This window comes from Cydia pomonella, chromosome 11 (genome assembly GCF_033807575.1).
Source record: "Cydia pomonella isolate Wapato2018A chromosome 11, ilCydPomo1, whole genome shotgun sequence".
NCBI lineage: Eukaryota > Metazoa > Arthropoda > Insecta > Lepidoptera > Tortricidae > Cydia > Cydia pomonella.
Genome location: NC_084713.1, coordinates 11,438,351 through 11,462,096, shown reverse-complemented (window position 1 = coordinate 11,462,096; position 23,746 = coordinate 11,438,351). Strand labels below are relative to the sequence as shown.

At 35.5% G+C, this 23,746-nt stretch overlaps 1 protein-coding gene across 1 annotated transcript in view; it reads left to right on the top strand.

Annotated features, from left to right (window-relative positions):
• LOC133522880 (protein couch potato) overlaps window positions 1-23,746 on the top strand; it is a 221,644-nt gene that overhangs the window by 189,006 nt on the left and 8,892 nt on the right. The window contains 3 exon segments of the mRNA XM_061858342.1: window positions 22,067-22,144; window positions 23,250-23,303; window positions 23,385-23,447. Of these exon segments, the coding sequence (XP_061714326.1) occupies window positions 22,067-22,144; window positions 23,250-23,303; window positions 23,385-23,447 (195 nt within the window).

Sequence of the window (23,746 nt, the reverse complement as noted above, 5' to 3'; positions counted from 1 at the left end):
AACTCCGCATAATGATAAAATCGCTTAATTTGATTATAGAATATTGATAGCCGATGCATCCTGTTGAACTTACTTCTTCCCTGTTTTTCATTACTATTTACATATGTACTTACGTTGTAAGTTTTAACATACGCTAAAAATCTTTAACTATTTTTTATAAAAGACTTCAATATTAACTTTCCATGTCTTGCATAGCTAAGGCTTAAGTTTCCTTCACAATTTAGATGTTATTATACATATATATTAGATTAATTAGGTACTTGCTTTAACCAATAATGTATCAATATCTGAATTTTTGAGCATCTCAATGTGAAAACAAAGCATCTGGATTCTGGAAGCGCCATGTTCTAAATCTATAGAGGAAAAGGAATTGCGTATGAACATTTCCTCTCTTCAAATATGGTATGCTAAACTAGCCATTTAAATGCCTCAATAGAGGATCTCGGAATATCCGTAGCTAGTTACATCTTCGGAAAACTCGTTATCGTACCCAGCTTGTGTAAGAGTATAATACAATATTCCTACCGGCTGTGCGTGAGTAGTTTTATACATAGGAACTTCCTATTGAATCGCTCAGATATAGAGTGTAAATAGAGTTATAAACGAAACTGCATTGGATAGGTAAAAAAATAGAACTGGATCTCATTTAAATAGCGGAGTTTACCGTCAAAGCCTTCAACTTTCTGCCTTACTGCCCTCGAATTACTTTCAACTCGCGCATTCCTATCGTAATCATCGGCCTCGCATGGACAGTACATTAAAACAACTACAACTGTAATGAGTAGTAGGCACATGTTAATGCGTAAAAGTCAAAAGACTGAAATGAGCGAGTACCAGCAAGTCATGGGGGCGCGGCGTCACTAGCCGGCTTATAAAGGAGTCTCGAGTGGGCCTGAGACCCCGGCTCGCGCACGAGTGCCGAGTAATGAAGGCTACACGCGTTTGACACTACTTGAAGAAACTCCTGGCGTTTTATGGTGACTTGGTAGCAACCTTGCTAACAACCTTCGGATTAAGAAAAATATAAGTATCTTTTAAATATAACTTTGAACAAGCTATTACGTCCAATTACTTCTGTGCAAGTCAAATAAAATGAACATTAAACAAAGCTCGCAGTTTCTCAGACGTACAATAAAATTAAAAGACTGCGTTGCTGGGTACTAATTGGAAGAATTGTCAAGTTTTATCCGTTGAACCTAAGTACCTACGTGAGTTTCACATAAAGCTTCGAGAAAATTCTTTAAAACTTTGCTCCGTATGTTGCCTTTTATTAAGCCTGATAAGTCTGTTTTCTGCAAAGGCTTTTATCTGCTGTTCACACACAAGAGTAAAGTAGTATTTTGCTGAATAACTACTTCATCAGATTTAAACTGCAGGTAACATTTAACGGATTGTCTATCCAAACAACAAATACAACAGAAGTACTCATCTGATAGTAGGTACGTAACGCATGTAATACAAGGTGCCCGTGAGCATTGCGAGACATTTTAACTAAGCATTCCTGGTAATATTTAGAAACTAAAATGTCATATAAATTTTACTGGATTTTTAGTTTCAGAGATAATTAAATGTTTTTCGAAATCATTATTTCGCCATAAGTCGGTACAAAACACATTTTTGACTGCGGTATTGGCACTTTGAGGTCTAGTCTGGACATACTCGTACCTATTGATTGACATCGAAAAATTAAAAAAATTATTCGAGAGGCTACCCCCAAATAAAATAAAAAACTTATTAGTTAATTTTAGGTTATGTGTTTATCAATAAAAATTACGTTTTATGTACAGGAGTGTTCACAAAAAAGAAAAAAAAAACAATTTTTTTTGTCGCATCACAAAAAGTCATAACATTTTTTGCTTCTGTTGCCATCAGGAATGCACCGTTAAAATCTCTCGCAATGCTCACGGGCACCTTGTATAAATATAACTCAATATAAGTATAGTGCCCTCAAGACCAATGAAATTGATCATTTATGCCTATTGAAATGCAAGATACAAGATACAAGAAATTTATTGGTAAAACTCAATGTTTTACACGTCATTTTGAGTTAGGTACATATTCAACTAATACTAGTAGGTACACAGCAAAAAATCCTAGATAAGGTGACTTTTTGAATAAAACAATTAGATATTATTAGACTTACAGGACTAAAATTTATAAAGAAACATTATTTCATTATATTTTAATATTTTATCAAGCAACAACCTACATAAAATATCAAGCTACAGCTAAGCGACAAACTAAATACGGTTACTAAACGCTTAACGTTACAAAATTATGAGATATTATGGGCTGAATTCATTGTTTAGGAAGCCGTACCTAAATAGATTTATTTGGCCGTATTCTAACTTGGTCGGGTTTATTTTGAATTGTGTATTGTCAGGAACCGAAATAGTTTTTACATTCAAAATATTATTATTTGTTCTGCATCGAGAAATACTTACGTCTCGGCAGAAAGCTCGTTGTTTCCTCCCATGACATCCTCGTTCTTTGTACACTATTAGCGTAATGACGCGACGCCGTATCAGCGCGGAGGTGTCGTCTTAAAAAAATTAAGGTCGAGTTTTGTAGTTGTCACGTGAGTTAACTTGAAGGAGGAAGGAAGTCACATACTCTTGAAGAACTGTGCGGTTGGTACCTACTATTCGTTTTTAACATCTGTATTAGAATTTACAAAACCTCAGCGTCTGTAGAACATATCATAGGCGTTTTTTTTTTCAATATTTTTTGTGGTCAATTTTGATTAAGTAAGCATTTATTTAATAAGTTACACTTCGTGTTTTATTAACATAGTATTTGTAACTTCCTCTAGTACACATCAAATCGAGTATTCTGAACATTCAATATTAATGAATGGATTGGATGTCGCGTGGACGAAAATAATATTGATAAATAAATATAGGTAAACGTAAGCAAACAACGATATGCATTCAAATAAAGATAAGTCTGAAGAGCGTAAAGTGTGGTGGACTTTCAGCTAATGCACGCACCCATGCCCCAAAAAATAGAGTAGTGTTAATTTTGACCGCCTAGTCCGTTGCAGTGCACTCCGTGCACTGCACACTATACGAGCTTAATTTGAGAGATACTGCCACTGTGTTAATTGGCGAGCAGACATGCGCTTGTGTACATTTAATATTACGGCCTGCAGGAACTGTGATCAATGAACTGAATTGTTTTCTTGTTATGGCCTAGATTTAGCTCTGGCTGTGATTGTTTAGAATTTCTGGTTACCTCGGTTTATTGCACCTTGAAAATGTGTGGGTTGTCTGTCGAAAAACTATCTTTCAATAAAAACCAATTTGCTGCCAAGACGATTGTCTTGACTCGTTTAAATATATGTTAATATCTTTAAACGGTCTAGTTAAATAAAACTTAATTCGTATATTTTGCTTCGAGAAAATGTAGAAAGCAAAAATACAAAACTATTTTTTTTCTAAAACTAGAAAGTAAAATGTTAAGTAGGTCTCTAGGATACAAACAGTCCCACGCGGCGCTGTTCTACCCCGAGTGAATGACGCCGAGAGTTCCAGGCATGTTGTTAAAACTCAAGTCGTGTTGAGTCGCGCGCGCTAATTGTGCTAGGTGGAACCCCACCCCCACCCCCTTCTAGCACTCCTTGTTTTTGAGACTCGTTGTGCGAAAGGAAAAATCTTTATCACTGTTGACATTGAGCTCATGTGCTTTGTAGTGGGTTAAAAACCTCTCTTTTTTTGTTGTATCACGTGAAATGTTTGCATTTGGTACTAAGAGCTCGCTTTATAGAAATGTGTGCTTTTGAATGTGCTCCCGTTACTAATGCAAGTAAAAAACTTTATAGCAGAACCAATAAACGCTGAACAAGTATTGCTAGTTTAATCGCAGCTGCACAAAACGCGAGCGGCAAAACCAACCTCGGATCCGAACCACAACAACCGTGCCGAAGTTTAATTCAATCGCTGTGCCCCACTGTGCCCCACTGAGTATTGTAGGGTGAGGCAGGGGCAGGAGAGGAACGTGTGGGTGCGGGGTCCGTGGGGCGGTGTTAATTACTACTCGTGCGGCGCGCCACATATCGCGAACTTTGGCGCCCAACGTGGGCCTCCGCGCCGCCGTATTATCTTTTAATGTCAGCCGAGGGGGGTATATGCTTAATCTTGTTTGCCAACAAAGTATGGTAATAGAAAAAGTTTTTCCTTAATTTCCGCGTAGATATATGAAAAAACTAGTTTAGTAGCAGCAGCTCTTTCACACAGCTCTCGTTGATTTGCAATCTTATTAAAAAAGAGTACGCGTGGCAGAAATACATATCTAAATACTTTAGCGATTTCAATCAAACGTTCAATTCGTATTCCGCGTGGCTGTTCTGGATACCTCAAACATACCCGGCCCTTGTTAGACGCGAATCCCGAGACATCCTGGGAATGCAGCCCTCTTTCCGCGGGCTTTCTCATGTAAATTTGTGAGATTTCCTCTCCAAACTCGATATAACATAAGTTAAACTACTGGCTTAGACGCACATGATTGTCAACGCCTATAACTGAAGGCTGTTTAGATTATTTATTGAGTGACGAATTTATACATACTTTATTTACTATACCTAAGCGAAGTTAGGAAAATCATTATCTGTAAATCTTTATAAATATTGTAATAAATATATTTTACCTCTTGTATTATTAGTGACAAACATGAATAAGAAATACGTTAATAGACTATCAATAGTACTCGTATCTAAATGCCTAAGTTTTACGTAAACGTAAGTATGCTGCATAGTCATCTGAGAAGAGTAAATTTAACTGCGCAGCATATCAATACATGTTCCCGGTTACAAATAGTACTCGTACATTCGAGTCATATCCTTAACATAAAATTGGTTTGTAAATTGAAACATTTATAGGTCGGTGGGTCGATATCGGCAAGGCGCTCTGCGGGTCCATCGACATAAATTCGTATTAGTGCCACCTCTGGTCGACTTTACGACTCCTCAGTCGTACTTATTGCCTGGTCTAGAAATGTGACCGTGGTAAATGTTTACTGAAAGTAAATATCCTTATAACTATGTATTTGTAGACGTCTATATTATTAATGCTACAGTTAGGCTAATACGTAGCTTAAAAAGATATCTACCGAGCACTGTAAAAAAAAGATTACCAGAGACATGGTATGTGTGTGAGTGTTTGTTAAATAGATATCTATAGTACTTTAGAATTATTTGTTTATTATTAATCGGAAAGCTTAAAATTATACAAACCTTTGAACGCCACGTATAATAACAAAAACGTCCCTCACACGCCAAGTTCATGGGCAACTTTACCTGGAACTCCTGTAAGTGATACATTGACAGCGTACGTCATAATACTTATAGACGATCTTAGCGTTGTAGGCACGAATTCTCGCGACGTCTTCAGGCATTCTTATTCGCGCGTTGAATGCGTAATACGCTAATTTACAAACTTTTCTGATTTGCTATTACACGCAGATTTAAAAGTTTTAGCAAAGTTAACATTGATAAACCCACAAGATTGTTAAAAACTTGAAAACGAAATTAAGTGCTTAATTTAAGAGACGAGAAAGTAAAACCCGGTAAGTTAGTTTTCTGTTATAGACGCTTAAGCGGAGAAGACATCGTTAGAGGTGTCGCGAAGTTTCTACAGAATTAATTTGAAAGGAATTCGGACAAACGTCAAATCTTCGTGACTAAAATGTATTAATGAAATTTAGTTTCAAAACAAACGTAATTATTTAGAAACACTCAAAGTTATCAAAGCTTTGTACTTATGTTACTTGTTGTTTCGTAAGCCTTATGAATGAGTTTTAAAATTTATGAAAAGAGCTTGCTTAAGAATACTTTTGGAATGAATTCTGTGTCAGTGGGAAATATAGTGATGCTATGTCTTGGTAGATGGTAACTACCATGTTAATTTGAAAATAGTTATTATATCAGACAAGAAAAAAATCGATAGACAACATCAAATAGACCTGGGCTACTAGTAGATAGTTTAACTCCAGAAACTAAGGCGCCCGAGTATAGCCGATTCATTAGAATAGCGCCGAGTTATCCCAGCCACTTACTGGAATCACACAACCACTCAAAATGTCAATAGAAGTACGGTGAACTGGAATTAATGGAATTGAAATATAGACATTTTCTTAAATTTTGATTTATGCAGGTATACATATTGCTGCATTCACCTCAAATGAACATTTAATTATTACTCACGAATTAGTTAATTAACTACACTTAGTTACAAAAATTAAATTTTAATTTTAGAATTGGGTACACAATTTTGATTCGATACCACTATACGGGTCGAGTGTTGAAATTTACTGAATCTCTGGTCGTCCAGTGCAGCGTTCAATTACATTTGGATGACAAATATAGAAAGACGTCTAGTCGGTGCGAAATTAAGTGAGTTTGTTGAGTGTAAACAGGGATAATCCTTGGCTTGACTATGATTAGCATATCGCGGGAGTCGGCGCTCGTTCCCAAGGGGCATCTGCAATTTAAATCAGGGACTTGGCCGGGACGGGACGGCTCCTTAGCTGCGTACTCAGAATTTGAGATTTACTACGATTGGATGATTTGGGGTTCGATTTTCCGCTTGTTTGGACTGATTGAATTTGCTCTTAAAAATGACATTTACAAATATGTGGATCATTTTAAACGCTGGTTTGTTTAAAAAGTTCACCCTGATGGGTAAACTTGTCCCATGAACAAGGAACAATTTTACCCAAAATAAAGCAATGTTTATTTTATTATTAGTATATAAATTGCTAGTTACTAGAGGCGTTTGCATCGAACACTACTAAATAGATGCCTTAAATATTTAACAGTAATAACTTGTTTAGAAGCTACTAAAATAAAATAAAAAAAATAAATATCATTTATTTCCATTTACTTACATAACTTACAAACTAACATACATAGAATAGAATATTATTTATTCATAAATACAAATAAGACACATTACATAATATAACAAAAACAAAGAAAGTATAAAGTGCCACGAAATGGCCTCATCTCAGCATGTTGCTGGTGGCTTCGTAAACATAACACTGTATCGGTCCGGTCCAACCATACATTGGCTGAACATTACAGCTGCATACGCAACAAGCGCCAACGGTAGCTACACGAACTAAAAGGTAATGACAGACCAGACCAATATCGAACGTTCATTAGATCAATTTTACAAGATTTGTATATTATCAAAACATCATCAGAGGAAGGCGAATACTAACATAATAATACTCAAACAAGTATGGCATAACAGGAATGGTGAACTATTGCTAAGCAGAAGAAACAAAAACTTGTGGTAAGCGTTAGTAAAAGTACAAACTACATACAATAATAAAAATCATAAAATCTTCTAAATAATTCTAAGCACTTCTATTAGTTATTGCTGTATTGTAAATAAAGAATGTATAGAGATTATATTCTGATAGTTTCAGTTATCACTCAACCACTTGAACAAGACAAAATTACCTTAATATATCACTTTATCCCAAATATTATGTGTGCCTCAGTATCCAGTGTGTTATCTATCTCCGTACGAGTTCTATAGTCGCGGAGATTAGATCCATCAATCAGATGGTCTGGAGCAGCCGAGATACCTCTATCACTGCGGGGCAAGCCACAGCTGAGAGCGGTCGGCTTTTTGCTTCACGGCAAAGAGAAACTTTACCCAATTTTGTGGTGGATGGATTCTGAAAGTAGGTTATCGATTTTAATCGCGCACTGTTTTAGAGATTTAGTTTGCGAGTTACCTGTTAGAATAATGGTTTAGGCAGTTTTAATTTGGTTTAGTTTTATATCCTTACTAAAATTCTAAAATCGATAGAGATTATATTGGTATAGGTCTATACAAACTTTTTGAAAACTTTAAATTGTTTAATTACAGCTAGAGCAGAATGTAAAAAATAATAATTCAAGCCTTGTTTCAGCTTAGGTATACAGATAAACTAACTTTTAATACTTAAAAATGGAGATCTCAAACTGAAACAGTTTCAGCTAGAACTTGTACGTTGTACCAAAATACACTTCAAGCGGCGTCTACCGATAGAGTTGTGAAAAATTACCTCTGAAGTAGACGTCGAGTGGCGGGATTCCCTGTACTTGCCGGATAAAGAATTTAACCGTTCTTATGGGAGCATTATTTATGGCACATTCCTCAATTGCCTGAGCAAATGCATAGTTAAATTGTGAAACAATACTTAAGCGTTATAACGTTATGTTCGAGAGAGAGACATGAGTAATTTCATCACCTGACATGATTTTTCCATATTTTTTTGTCATTGGTCTCATTTTTTCATCATATTGACGATAAATTGTTTGATTGAAATTTTCTGTGTTCACCTTTACTATACCAAGTGCGTAGATAAAATGGATAAGTTACAACTGTTTTTGTAACTGCTGCTGTGTTGTTGTTGCTGATTTAATTTAAATTTAGTCAGCCATACATGTGTAGTTTTCTTGTGCAGTTTTACCTACTAGTAACATGAATTCTAACGAGCTACAATAAGTGAAACCAAGTAACACGGCAGGTAAAGAAGTTGTTTTCTACTACAAAGTGCTTTGTGTTTCATTCGACTGTATTGGTTTTCGCAAAGAGAATAGGTTTCTTATTGTTTGCTTGTTCTCTCATCTTGTTCTATTTCCTGTAATGTTGTTAAGTATATTCATGATCGTTACATAAAAAGCATCTAAAATAGACTTACTTCTGTAACTAGTTTTACCCTAACAATATTTATAGTAAGTAACAACATAGTAGGTTAACGGACCAGACTTTCGGCCTCATTCTTATTTTACTATACGTTAAAAATAAGAGATAAAATAAATACAGATCCGAACCATATCGAAGTTAATATTGTTGTCATTCCTTCATTCCATTCTTGTTAAGTAGGTATTTATGTTATTAGGTATTTAATTCCAATCACCACACTGCCAAAAGTTATATAATGATATAACTTTTGATAGTACCAGTAGTAAATAATGATTTATTATAGTGTCTGCCCCACAATAACTACTTAAATTTAACTTTAATTGGATGAGATGCCGTTTTTTCTAAAAATCCTAAATTCTTTCTCATGTTTTATGAGCCATATGAGGAAGCGCTGGTGGCCTAGCAGTAAGAGCATGCGACTTTCAATCCTGAGGTCGCGGGTTCAAACCCCGGCTCGTACCGATGAGTTTTTCTGAACTTATGTACGAAATATCATTTGATATTTACCAGTCGCTTTTCGGTGCAGGAAAACTTCGTGAGGAAACCGGACTAATCCCAATAAGGCCTAGTTCACCCTCTGGGTTGGAAGTTCAGATGGCAGTCACTTTCGTAAAAACTAGTGCCTACGCCAATTCTGGGGATTAGTTGTCAAGCGGACCCCAGGCTCCCATGAGCCGTGGCAAAATGCCGGGACAACGCGAAGAAGGAGAGTTTTGTGAGCCATATCTTATTCAATTCAATTCGATTTAATATATATTTATATTTATACTATTATGATGAACAACGAACACATTGTTTAAATATATGTCATTATAATAGTACATTACGTAGTGCGAAAAATAGGAAATTACCGAATTACCTATTCGCACATGTATCGTACAACGTTTTACAATACATATGGCCCTTTAAATATTCGACACAGCAACGTAATATGCTAATTTTCGCACTAGTGCGGTAAAGTAGCACCATATGTACTGTAAAATATATTTAATTCATACCAACGAAATGTTCTTAGAAAAATAATCTGTGAAACTTTTCTTTTCACCATATACTTCACATATCAAAGATATGTAAATAGCATTAATGGCGCACCATCTGTCAAAATGTAATTTTATCCAGGTAATATGTACGCCAGACAATGAAAACCGTTTCAAAAACACTACACCTATACCCGAAAACGATATCACCATCACACAAAAGGGTTGTACGAATTTCATAAGCCAGTTTACCAACTACGCGTATACAAGTTCCGTCGACAAGCCCAATTCGATTGAGCCTGGTAAATCTAAACCGTACAGGAAGTTCAGCCCAATCGTGTCCTCACCTGGAGCCCAATCTGAATTTCAAATAAGATAACACGAAACCGGGCTCGCAGTAACCGTGTATCTTTATCGTAGGGAATAGTTTCGCACCGCCCTTGAGGTTGCCGAAAGTAAAGGAAGTTGTATCCGTTCCGAATATATATGATAGCTTATAAAATTATATTTTTGTGACAAAACGTGGAAGGTTAGGAAGACAGTTAAATTTAGTGTTCGGACACCCCAGTTTGGTTTAAAACCCATCATTACCCATATTTATGAGCTACGCTACTGTATATTTTTCTGCTATACGCATGATTTCCGCCTTCTCATTTACATTCTAGGTGAAAATTCCCTTCTTATTTTCCAAACTACTAGACTTAAATTTATTTAAAAAAATACACCAATAGTTTGTTACCCATAGATTACAGGAACAACCTATAAACAAAATTCAAGAGTGATATGAGTCGATCTTAAGGAAAATATGTTTTTTTGCAAAAATACGTTTGATTACGGAACCCTTAGGTATATTGTAAACTATATCGCTGTTGTGGCCGCTTTTTTTGCCTTTGAGATAAATTGAAGAAACAAGTATCCAATGTATTTTTCCAGATTATAAAGTATCTGTGTGCCTAACTCCATCCTACATCCTACACTATATTATTTTAGTTCAAATAGTTAGCCGCTGTCTATTTTTCTCTCGATGTAGTCATATTAAACTAAGGCTTTGCCAATTTGAATTGAAATTCAGAGTTAAGTACACTGTTACTACGGTGCATTACATCTGCAAACACTCGGTCCAAAAACGCGACTCGCATTAATGATCGAGATATGACGTTCATTGTTATCAGCGTGAATAGGCTCAATTAATTACCCATTGAACATAATTCGGGCGGGCCCGCCGCCATCGCTGTTGCCGAGTGCTCCGTTTAAATTGATATCGACTGGCTGCAAACTATTGATTTGTACTAATGCTCTTTAGTTAATGATGAACTGTTAATGGGATTGTTCTTTCTATGGCCTATAGATTAAACATAAATAACAGGAGCAACTATTGTTATATATTTATAATTATATTATATAGAGATATATAGAATTTAAAAGTATGGTGTCGTATGGGTCATTATTCTGTTTGTACGTGAGGTGCAAACAAAATAATGACCTATTAACATTTTTAACATTTTTGATTTCTAAAACATTACACGGTAAACTTCTTCTTTATTTAATTTATTTATTTATTTTATATTTATAATGTTAATATTTTTGAACTTATTTTGCTTGAATTTATGTAGGGTCAAACTTGGAAACGTGCCCCATTTTGATGATTGCCTCATTTTCAAAAAAATCTAACTTCATGGTCACGGAACAAAAAAAAATTGATTATACAAAGTTCAACTCACGTCAGTCTTCCACAAGCCGTTGCTCAGAAATGTATTTGCCTTGTATTTGCGATAACCTCCGCGACGAATGCATTAAACTTTCGTGTATTAGTATTTACAGTAGCATAACTTTTGAAGAAGTCAATTACTTTTTCTTTTTGATACATTTGTGCATTAATTACATATCCAGGTGCCGACTATTGCTATCTTGTTTAGTTTTGTAAAAAAATAAGGGCGTCAATCCATATCAAAAAGGATTGTCGACGCGATTTTTTGCGGTAAAGTTGCTCTATGAGATTGTAGTATACCTCACACACGATAGTTTATTTTTTAATTTATGTTGGATTATAATTTCAACTAACTTTAACATTTTTGAATGATTCACGGTTAGTTTCACTAGACTTAAATTGACCGGGATATAAACCGTGATTGATTACCTTTTATAGTATTTTTGAACTTCCGATATTAAGGTAATCACAGTTTATATCCCGGTCGATTTAAGTCTAGTTCAAATAACTTTTCATAAATTTCGTATTGATAAAAATAATACTAACTTTTAATATGTCAATAAACAACAACGTTAATAAAATTGTGTTGATTAAACAAATACTAATTAATGGCTTTGGCATATTGTTTATGTAAGTTATAATATAATGATCTTCATAAGATTACTAAACTTATTAAACATACTTATGCATACTATTTTACTTCATAGGACATCAATCCGTCTGACCAATTTCAAGATAAGGCGTCTATCCGGGTTTGCCGTACTGATAGACATGTAAAGTCTGAAATATAATAAAATGCCAAAGGAATCATAAATATTTTTATTTCTTAAAGTCTATGACAGGCGACCGAAAAGATAATTGCGAAGAATTAGCTATAAGATAATAGATTGTTTTCCGTCTGTCGACGGCCCGAGAGCGCGCGCAACGTTTATCATGACAAAACTTTTTCTTCCTTATGGCGAAATTCGAACCCCTTAAGAAACTTCCGACAAATTCCTTCAAAAAAGTTATATTTTTATTTTGTGTTGTCTGATTTAAATTAGTTATTTGTGCACGAAGCCATACTTAGGAAATAGGAAAAATGTATAATGGGAAATAATAGATTGGTATACATATGCTACCAATATTCATATAGGAAAGCGAGAAACCTTTAGGAACACCCAAAGTCGAGATTCAGTTCGGTTTGAAATATAATTTATCAAAAATATTTTATTCTGAATTAAAATTCATTGTGATACGATTTTATTTGCTGTGAATTAATACAGTAGCGGAAAAAAATCTATCATATTGTGATTTTTGTGTAAAATATTTCAAATTAGATGAAATCAAGAACTGAATTTGTTGATAACTAATCAAAAAAAGGTTATATTGATTTATTCTCAACCAATTATACGCTAACAGGCCGGTACATATTTCGAAATTCAATTTGAATTCATTTTTCTGGAATTTAGCGTCCGTCACTAGTAGTATTTAAGTCGATAAAAAACGGAATATCATAGGTTATCATATTTGTAAGAAATATCAGTTCCGTCATGGGGAGACCTCGTGGAAATAAAAACTTAACAGTAGCTATACAAGAAGCAATTATAAATGGCTATAGAAATGGCTTCACACAATCGACGCTGGCTTGCTTAGCATTTCAAGTTCATCAGTCTACTATATCGAAGGTTTGAAACGGGAAAAAGCTCACGGAGGTGTCAAAAGGCCCAACAGACCTGGTCGCCTACGCTGCACATCAAGTTTGGTAGACCGCAATATTTTGCGAATAGCAAGACACATTCCACGTCTAACGGCGACATTATGCGGGAAATATCGTGTGGAAATTCAGTTTCTGTGTCCGTACGTACTGTAAGAAATCGCCTGATGGATGGTGGACTTCGTGCTCGTCGTTCTGCAAAGAAACCACTGATTTCCAAGAAAAATCGAGAAGAAAAATATGCGAAAGAACATCTTTCTTGGACTGCGGAAATGTGGGAAAAGGTAATCTGGAGCGATGAATCCAAGTTACGACGTCCCGACAATGCTCGCTATGACCCCAAGTATCAGCTCCCTACAGTCAAACACGGCAGCGGCTCCCTTATGGTGTGAGGCTGTTTCAGTGCAAGTGGAGTTGGTCCTTTACATCGAATAAATGGCATCATGACGAAGGAAGTTTATGAAGGAATATTACAAGATGTGTCTCTTCCCTGGGCACGCCAAAATTCGGCAGAGCGAGACCCGAAAGATTCGTCTAATCTTGTTAAACAATGGTTCCAAAAATGTAGAGTGAGGGTTTTGGAATGGCCCAGCCAAAGTCCGGACTTGAATCCTATAAAAAACCTATGGAAGGAGCTAGGTCGTCGTGTGAGTGCAAGAAATGCAAGAAATGTCAACGAAAGATTTGAACAATTAAAGGAAGAGTGGGAACGCATTCCAAGTTCTTTCCTCGCTAAGTTGATTGCATCACTGCCCGAAGATGCCAAGCTGTTCTTGATGCAAAGGGTTTCAGTACCAAGTACTAATCTAATATTTTGATTTTCAGTGCAGTATAGTGCAGTATATCTGTAATTTTTGTTTTTTATTTATTAATAAACCACTTTTACCTAGATTTCGAGCATTAGTTATTTTATGCACTTTTTAATAAACTCGTACAAAACGAGTTTCTTATAAGGTGTCATACAAATGTAGTATATGATTTTACTCTCCATCTAAAGGACTTTCACATGATAATCGTTTAGGCAGCCTTAGTCGTTCTCATAAAAAAATACTTTAAAAAAAACACAAATATGATAGATAATTTTCCGCTACTGTATATTGAATAATTAATTTGTATAAAAATTGCAATTGATAAGATAATTAATTAAAAGAAACAAGGACGCCTTAATTCTCTCCACGAATTGTATAACGTCGGATGTGAACATCTGACCAAAATGATTTTTTAACATGACGGTAATATTCAACGCATTTCCTTTCTGATAAGCTGAAACTGTTATTTCTATCAGTTTTAGTTTCCAAGATACAGAAAGTATATAAGGTCGGATTTGACGAATTTTTAGTTTTACCTCAAATGTTTTGTTTTTGTAGATGACAGTTAGTGACTTGAGACCTTACGCATCTAAAATGCAGATATATTTTGAGGTGTATAACAGGAGATACGATTTTTAGTCTATAATTTTAGTAACAGAACTACGTATTGGATTTATATTAAGACATCATGCCTAAAATCACAGTTGAATTTGAAGATTAGAGTGTCAGCATGTAAAAATACGACTTTACTTGTACTGTTCAATGAGAAGAAATCGGGTTAGATAAATTAAATTAAATAAATATTGTAGACATTCTTACACAAATTGACTAAGTCCCACGGTAAGCCAGGAAGGTTTGTGTTGTAGGTACTCAGACAAAGATATATATTATACACTTAAATACATAGAAAACATCCATGACTCAGGAACAAATATCTGTGTTCATCAAACAAATAAATGCCCTTACCGGGATTCGAACCCAGGACCGTCGGCTTCATAGGCAGAGTCACTATCCATTAGGCCAGACCAGTCGTCTTTGCATAAAAACCGTTTCTTAGATCTTATAAAACTATAACGTTTTCAGTTATCCAGAATAAAAGGTACAAAAACATTGCTTACTTAAAAAAGGAATGGTCTAATTAGCTCACATAGTTTATGACATATTGGCAAACAAAAATGACAATTTAGTTTTTTCACATCTCACCTTATGGAACTCGAGTCGAGATTTTATTTTGCTTGTCTCAATTTAGTTACGTCCTCTGTACATGTACCTCGAGGTACATGTACTGAGAGGTCTTATTTTGAAATTCAAGAAGATGCTCGTAATTATTATAACGTATCATTTCTCTTGAAGTAGGTACCTAATATTTTGTGATATTGTACGTGGGAATATTTCGTGACATTATTAATAGTTAACAAGAGAGTTCTTATTACAACAACAATACTATTCTGCGTGTCGTTTAAAATTAACAATTCTATAAAGAGCACATCCATCCAAATAATCCATTTAGCGAGTAAAAGTTACATTTTTGCACTTAACGCCCGCCCCTCTGCTTGTTTCCCAAGATGTATTTATAGTCGCCAACTTTCCCTAACTTCATGGCGAACGAAATATCCTTTTAATAGCGGCCGGGGTGTCGGGTCGTCTGCAATTTAGATTAGTCCTTTAATTAAATTAACATTATGATCCCTATCTCGCCGGAGCAGGTGGTCGACAATATTGCCGGCTGGAACTCTTTCTATGTTTTCTGTTCCGTGATTTTATATTGTTTTCTTTAACTTGGATTTTGTTTTGAAATGGCTTTTGCTGTTCCTATTGTCTTGATTTTTTCTTGTTTATTGTGGGTTTTTGTTAATGTTAGATTTTGTTTTTATATATCGCGGTTTTGTCAATATTTGTTCAGAACGAGCTGTTATAGTAAAGGTACTCCAGTAAACATTTTTCAAATCAGATTAACGCATTATATAAGACATTTACTTTTGTTGCATATATAAATAACCCTCTTCAAGTTTCTAGTCTATTTGCGTTTTCGTTGTCTATTCCCCTAACTGCCAATCTTGGGCCGGTGCGAGTCGAGCGAAAAATTAGAAAATATCTCTATCGTTTGGTCTCCGCTCACCGCTCTATTGGAAGCTTACAAAGGTTCAATCCATTTCTTAAACAAAGACGTTTTATTCTACCTAGGGTGCGATGGACCATAACGATTTGGAAGTACTTGATATACAAAAAATAAAGCTTTTCTTTATACATTTACCTTCACAATTGACGACCGGCTTAGTGGGTGGTGACCCTGTCTATGAAGCCAATGGTCCCGGGTTCAAATCCTGGTAAGGGCATTTATTCGTGTAATGAGCATGGATATTTGTTCCTGAGTCATGGGTGTTTTCTATGTATTTAAGTATTTATAAATATTTATGTATTATATATATCGTTGTCTAAATACCCTCAGCACAAGCCTTATTGAGCTAGCCTACTGTGGGACTTAGTGTGTGTGTGTGTGTGTGTGTGTGTGTGTGTGTGTGTGTGTGTGTGTGTGTGTGTGTGTGTGTGTGGACAATTTGTATAATAATGTCCTGTAATATTTAATTATTTATTATTTACCTTCACAATTGAAATAAAGTTTTTCAATAATATGCTGAATAAAACCTAACTGAAGACAAGCAAATCGTGAGTAAGTTCTCTTAGTTGACATTCGAAGAAAAATTACTTTTATTAAGTCACATCTGCTCTAGTCAGTAAAGTAGAGTAACATTTTGTATATATTTTTATTAAAATCTCATAGATCAGTAGATAGTAAGCAGCATCAAACAGATCTTCATTTCTAAGGCGTGTAAGAAGTACCTAATAAATAAAAAAACCATTCGCGCGTTACCTCAAATCTAACACTATTGTATTTAACACGAATGAATCGTAAAAGTGTAATTCAAATTGATTAGCACAGATCTCGTTATATTAAATAGGCCAAGTGAAAGTTGGTTCCCGCCGATTTCCTATTCAAGCAGATCAGTGTTTCAATCAAGGGCAAAAATAGAAACCTAATAACAAACCTCCCGATTGCTGTGTTTCACAGCCGGGTATAATGTGATTTCTACATGGAAGCTTATACCAATTTGTGTTTATTTTGGGAAACGTGTAGGCATTATAGTATTTTTGTAAAGGTTACTGTTACCTATATTTATAGTTACTTATAAGTAATTGAAATAGTCTGGTGGGCTACAATGTACGAGAAATTGGTAGTAAAAATTGTATATTCCGGTGTATTGATCAAACAATTTGTTTTATTACATATCCTGGCTACGGATAATTATCACGAATTTTCGGTTTAATGGAATTCTCGACATATTTGTTTTTTTTTTAGGTTCTAGGGACCTGATTATATAAATATAAATCGTCAAACATAATAAGGTAGCAATATATCGCATACAGTATCAAATCACAATAAGATTGAGACATTCCTCCTTTTTTTTTTAAGTAACTACTTAACTAACCTCAAACAGATACAAACGTTGCTTGTTACAAAACATTAAACAGTGACATTATTTCCAAAGTTGTACATTTCCATTATTGCCCTTTTCACAAATGGAAATAACATGTCGTGTCCGCCTATAGACACGTGACGAACCCAAATCGATTAACCTTCTTTGTTGGGAGAGTGACATTTCATTTTCAAATCATTTTCAAGTGAATCTTTGTAAATAATTAAGGTAGGTACGCGATTTTGACTTCCGGAATAAATGGAACAGGAAAAAATAATAGGAATTGGTTTTGACCATTCCACGCCCCATTTATAATTATATTTTGTCATCTTAAACTTTCTAAGTCATCCTACTTTATTTAACCCTATACCTAATGGTTGTATCAAATGGAGTCACCACTAGCAAAGTTATTATAGCGGCGAGTAGTGTTCTACATGGTAGGTATTTATCGATTGATCATAGAATTATGTTTTGTAGATAACATTAGTTCGTTTTGTGTCATATGTTCAAGAATATGAAGGGTGGTAAGGTGGAGGGGGCAAACAACAAAATATATCCAATTGCCATTTACTGTTTGTTTGCTGATGATTGAGAATACACACAAAGCTAATTTATCATTACAAATAATATATGATACGCGAAGTATAGCTATGAGAAAAAGCCGAGTCAAACGCTAGGCAGATGTCGAAATTTCATTGAAATATATAAAAAAAAACATAAGTAAAGATTTCGCTTTTAACTAATTGTTTTTAAAAGCTCTGTCATATCGAAGTGTGCTCAACATTTTCACGGCCCGATGGTACATATTAAATCCTGCTGGGGTACGTAAATACTGGGCGCATGATAAATTCCCGTACAGCGCCCCAGGGTTTCCGCTCCGTTTGCTTCGGGAGCTGTGCGATCGATCGTACGAACAGTGTGATCACACCTTTATTACTCTTTTATTTTTATTATTAAAGTTTGTATGTACAAATATACTTTATGTATGTTACTGACAATATGGTAACAAGTAGAACATACAATACGATATCTACTCATACGCAAAGGATCGTAAAACGCCGAATATGAAACCATTGTCCATGGTCGTCGGCTATTTTTGTCAATATATTAATTCATAAAAATCGTAAAATGTTTACGAGTAACGCTGTTACGGTACGGTAACTTACGGTATCATAAATTGTCAAAAAACCAAGTGAACATTTGAAAATTCTAGTGAAGCTACAAATGTAGTACCTATGTAGTTGTAGGTACCTGTGTAGGTAATTATTAGGCGAACTTTTAAGTACATTAATACAGTTACAACATCTAACTCTTGTTTTAAATAATATACATCTACCTCATTTTGCCAATTAGCTTAGATAATAGAGCTCGTTGCGCCTGACCCAACATTCGCTCATTAAATTTACATTCATGCGCTAGCATCTAACAATGCCCGTCTTTGTTTAGTACCTACCAGGCTAGCTTACCTGTTGCTCCCAGAAACTGTATCTCGTCTGTTGTCCTAAAACATGCATATAGCCAACCATATATACCTAGCTAATATGCATGCGACAAGCTAAACAGAATAATTATCTACTGCAGTAGCTAGACGTACACAAAACAACGAGTTATTCTTTTATCAACCTTCAAGCAACTTAATTGAAGCATGTAATGTAACTAACCAAACTGAAATGAAGATATTAGCGAGGTTGTTATAAGCTATGGTATAGTTAAGTCGCATTAACCAAAAAATGTGTAAAGTATTTTTTACGACTACTGCCAAGTGTGGCATTATAGGCAATATTATCAGTCTGACTTTAGTAACCCAATATGGCATAAAATGTTGCTTGCTAAAAAGGTTAAAAGCATTTTAGCAGGAATTTGCGAGTTAATTATGCTTAGTAAACGCCATATGTTATTACTATAAGTAGACTTGTAAATTTATTTCAGATGTCACGTAACATATTCAATTTGTTGCTTCATAACAGACCTACATCGTATTTCCCTTTGTACTCAAATAGTTTTATTTCACTGCAACTGCCAAAGCATCGGTTTGCACTGCTCCCATTACTCGGCGTGATTTCGAAAGCTGATTCGCATACGGCTGTATGCAATTGTCACCCGATTGCGCCCGGCTCATCTCACTTTGTTTTTTTTTTTCAACAGCCAATATGCAGCACACTGAAAATAAAAAATATACATTTTTGGCGCGATATTTGTTGCAACATAGTCATAACAACTTTTGCTGCTGCGAGTGCTTGTTAATTGACACAGAAGCATTTAAGTGCTGTAAACGGAACTGTAATCTACTGGGTACCTACGCGTTTCCTGATACGAGTATATCGATCAATGACCTAAGACCTATATCTATATCAAAAACTTACCGAAAAATTGTTGGTCAACACTGATATTGCGGGTGTTATGGCGAGATAGCCGCAAACTAAGCTATCGCGGCGTCGTGGTTCACAATACAATCTGATTTCCTGCCATACCTGTGAATGTTATCAGACCATCAGTGTTCCCTCAAAGACCACGGTTATGTTTCACTTAAGGAAACAAGACCGTAAAAACGAACATACTGCATGCGTATGCTAACATGCTTATGTATTTTCTATGAAGAAATATATTCGCAAGTAGAAAACGAAAATTAAATAAACACGACGTAAGGATTTAATGGAATTTAAAAAATGCCTTGATAAAATATATATTTTAGTTTAACGTTATCCAATATCAAAACTAACATCGTTTATGATGTTTTCCCTGTTTTTGCTACACACGAGTATGAAACATAACTCAATAGTGGAGCGGAGGGATTCCGAGGCAACCGAGTGTAAAATGGTCGACACAGAGGGGCATTTTCAAACTGACCGGACGCCCCCGCCGCTGGGTGAAATATGTTGCTTGAGTGAGTATTTGACGTCCTTATGTGATAGATATTTCACTCGCCTAGGTGTGGCTCGACATGAATCAGGTCGTTCGCCGTGAGATCTAGGCGATGAACACTTTTATAAGAAGCGACGGTGCGATAAAACTGTATCCTAGAATAGATATTGCTTAATTCAAATAGCAATAAAACTCTTTTATGAACCCTTCTAAGTGATTAAATGGCGCGGCGTAACAATATTCCCTAGAGTAAATAGTATTATCGAAAAATAAAAGAACGAACCTTCCATATTAACCTTTTCCAAGACTGCTATTTATCTTTTATATAAAGTGCTTTCTTTCACTCTAGGCTATTTCAATATTTGTCCAAATCCTGGCCAAGCCCCTAGCTAAACCGGTTATGCTTATTCGTTGTCAAAGTGAAATATTTTCCATCGGGGACAGAGCGCATTCGCTTGGAAAATGACGAACGTAAAAGGAGTTTACTAAAATATCTTAACTCCAATAAACTAAGCCCGACTGAATGTGATATCAAAATGGGCATAAAGTTTCTTTGCGCTAAGTATCTACAATCATATGAAAATAATGGTAACTTTGTATTAAAGATTCGCGTAAAAATATCGCGTATCGTCGAACCGGGGCATTCCCATGCAGTCGACCGGAAAATAGCCGACATTAAGGTCTGACATTCTGCTACTGGTCGAGGGTCGGATACGATAAAAATATATATTGCGAGAACCGCTTCTGCTCAGACCAGAAAATATCACGTTCAAGGATGAACTTCAAATAACGTTTATGTTTCCCTCAGTAGCCTCGTAGAGAAATTTTGAATTGCTGTCAAAATATGACTAAATTATACTTCAATGTGATTTAAAATGCCTATTGATTTTAAAGTTTACTCTTATTTAAGAGCCTGTTTACACATTGATTAGTGTTATGTCCGATTACATACATGTGCCACTAGTAGCAAATGTATAAACTCGCACTTCACACTAATCAATGTGTAAACAAGCCATAAAGTATACAAAGGAATGACTTTTTTTGCAATGGCGGTTGCGATATCTGCCTATTAGGCCCTGCTTAGACGAGAGTTGTAAAGACTAAAGTGTTCCGTTAAAATTATTTCTCTACCATTTGTGTATTAGAAAGTTACATGCATAAATAAAGTGCGCAACAAGATGGCGCCGGCGCGGGCGGCGGCCGGTGTTGCCAGCAATTAATCTCCATTTCCCGCGCGCGCCAAATCGCGCCGCCATTACGACCTCTGTTTTATTTCATTAAATGGACCCGCCGAATTAATGCGTTGCACCGTTTACAAAGGCGATGAAAGAATCGAGAAGGAGCGGTTGAATAGCAACATTTCTATGCTTCTTTTGTGTTTGCGGTGAATAATGTTCATTTCTTTTTGTTTGAGGTGGGAAAATGCCTACTTGGAAATGACATCAAATATAGCGAAGTTTTAAAGGGCTAAGTTATTTTAGTTTAAAATCGATGAGTCCACGAATTGTCGACCTTATTAAATGGAATTGCAATCTAATATTTCTTGGTGCAAAAAACAAAAGAAAAAAGAAAGAAAAACGTAACATAAATAATCGCAAATTCCATTTTCATTGTAAGTCACTAAAAAACTCCTTTATTACCACGCCTCTTTCGTCTCTCTTGAAGGAGACGCCATTTTAATATAAAAATTAGTTCGTTAAATATAAATATATATACAATCATTGAATCAATGAAATGCATGTGTTAATTTAATAAATGGTTATTCTGATTCTGATTATAATTTCTTGGTGCACGTTGTATAATATTTGGAAGTTAATAAGGTTTTATTATTTGTTACAGGTGCGGACGCTATTTGTCAGCGGGTTACCCATGGATGCAAAACCACGCGAGCTTTATCTACTGTTTCGAGCATATGAGGTGAGCAGCGATTGATAATAAACATAGATGACGAACTAGCTCTGCAAAACACACATTGTGCCGAAGCGGGCGAGCCGTCAACATTGTGCCGCGGAGCTATTTAGTTCGCAAATGGCGGCCCGTTGTCACAGTTGTAGTAAGAAGTATGAAAATTATATCTTTAACAAAAGATAAATGATGTGCTAGTCTTTAGTATTCCTATTTTCAAATAATCCTAGGAACAGCCAATTTTATAAAGTTCCCTAACTACTACGCGCGGTAATTTCTGTAAACAAAAGGTTCTTGTTTCTCTATATATTACTGGATATGTGTGTTCAAAGTGTGAAGAGGGCAGGACATCATTGAGGTTAATAGATATGCAATGACTTTCGAAACTTTAGACCCAAAGGGTTTACCCTTTTCTCCTTTAACGAATGACGAAGTTACACCTGTAGGTACAACTTTAGGATGTACACTCACCAAGGTAAACACTCAAAACAAAATATCCGAAGATGTGCTTCTTTATTTTCTATTTCAAAAAGCGAAACGCAACGAAACGAAAAGCATTTACATCGGAATACTAGTACGAATATCAAACGTCCTCAGTACACGCAAACCACTTTCATAAGGAATCGATGATACGAGTAACTCCAGAAGACGTCCAAATATTTACTGTTAGAGAAAATAAAGCAGAAAGCAACATGGCTTACCGTCACGCGACGCAGATCTCGACTCGGATTACTGCGTCGTAAATATCAAATGTCATGCTCCGATTCTTAATATTTGGATTGAATCGATTCAATGTACCGATAAGGGGGATTACACTCGATTTTCGACTGGCACCGATGGCACCGCAGACAATAAAGGTGCCTTAACTTAAACCAAGGCTCGTAGTTTCTGTGCATCGCGTGTTCGGCCCGTACCAGGCACCGAAACCTACTATTTTTCAACACTTTAGGGGTTTTTGTTGAATAGGATGGAACTATGACGTATTGGTAAAAGCATTAAAGTAATTTGGTAATGTGAGCCCGCCTAATGGATACGAGTAACGTAGCCTAGGCTATAACGTGGGAATGTCTTGAATGTTTATAATTATATGTATTAACTAATTCCTTATCTCTTGCAGGGTTATGAAGGTTCTCTATTAAAAGTGACAAGCAAGAATGGAAAAACAGCATCGGTGGGTACAAATATCTTTATTGATAAATTAGTGTTGATTTTATAGAATAAGTATAATAATTACGATGTATGTCTGTTACAGCCGGTCGGATTCGTCACGTTCCACACTCGGGCTGGCGCGGAGGCAGCTAAACAGGACCTTCAGGTTAGTATTGTCACATCCATAATACTTGATATACTTAATATTTAATAATAAACCGAGTAACTTCTAAAGTTTCTCGTACCATATACGAATTTAAACAATTTTTCAATGCCGATCGGAAACTTTAGAAGTCGCTTATTGAGTTTCTCAATAGCTATAGGCAAACAAACAGTAAATGGAAAAGTTTTACCTAACAATCAGGAAACTAGAATGTTTAAATACCTACTAACTGACAATGTAGGAGAAAACACATAACACTAGAAGAGAACCACACACACAATGCCTTATAACAAGTATGAATG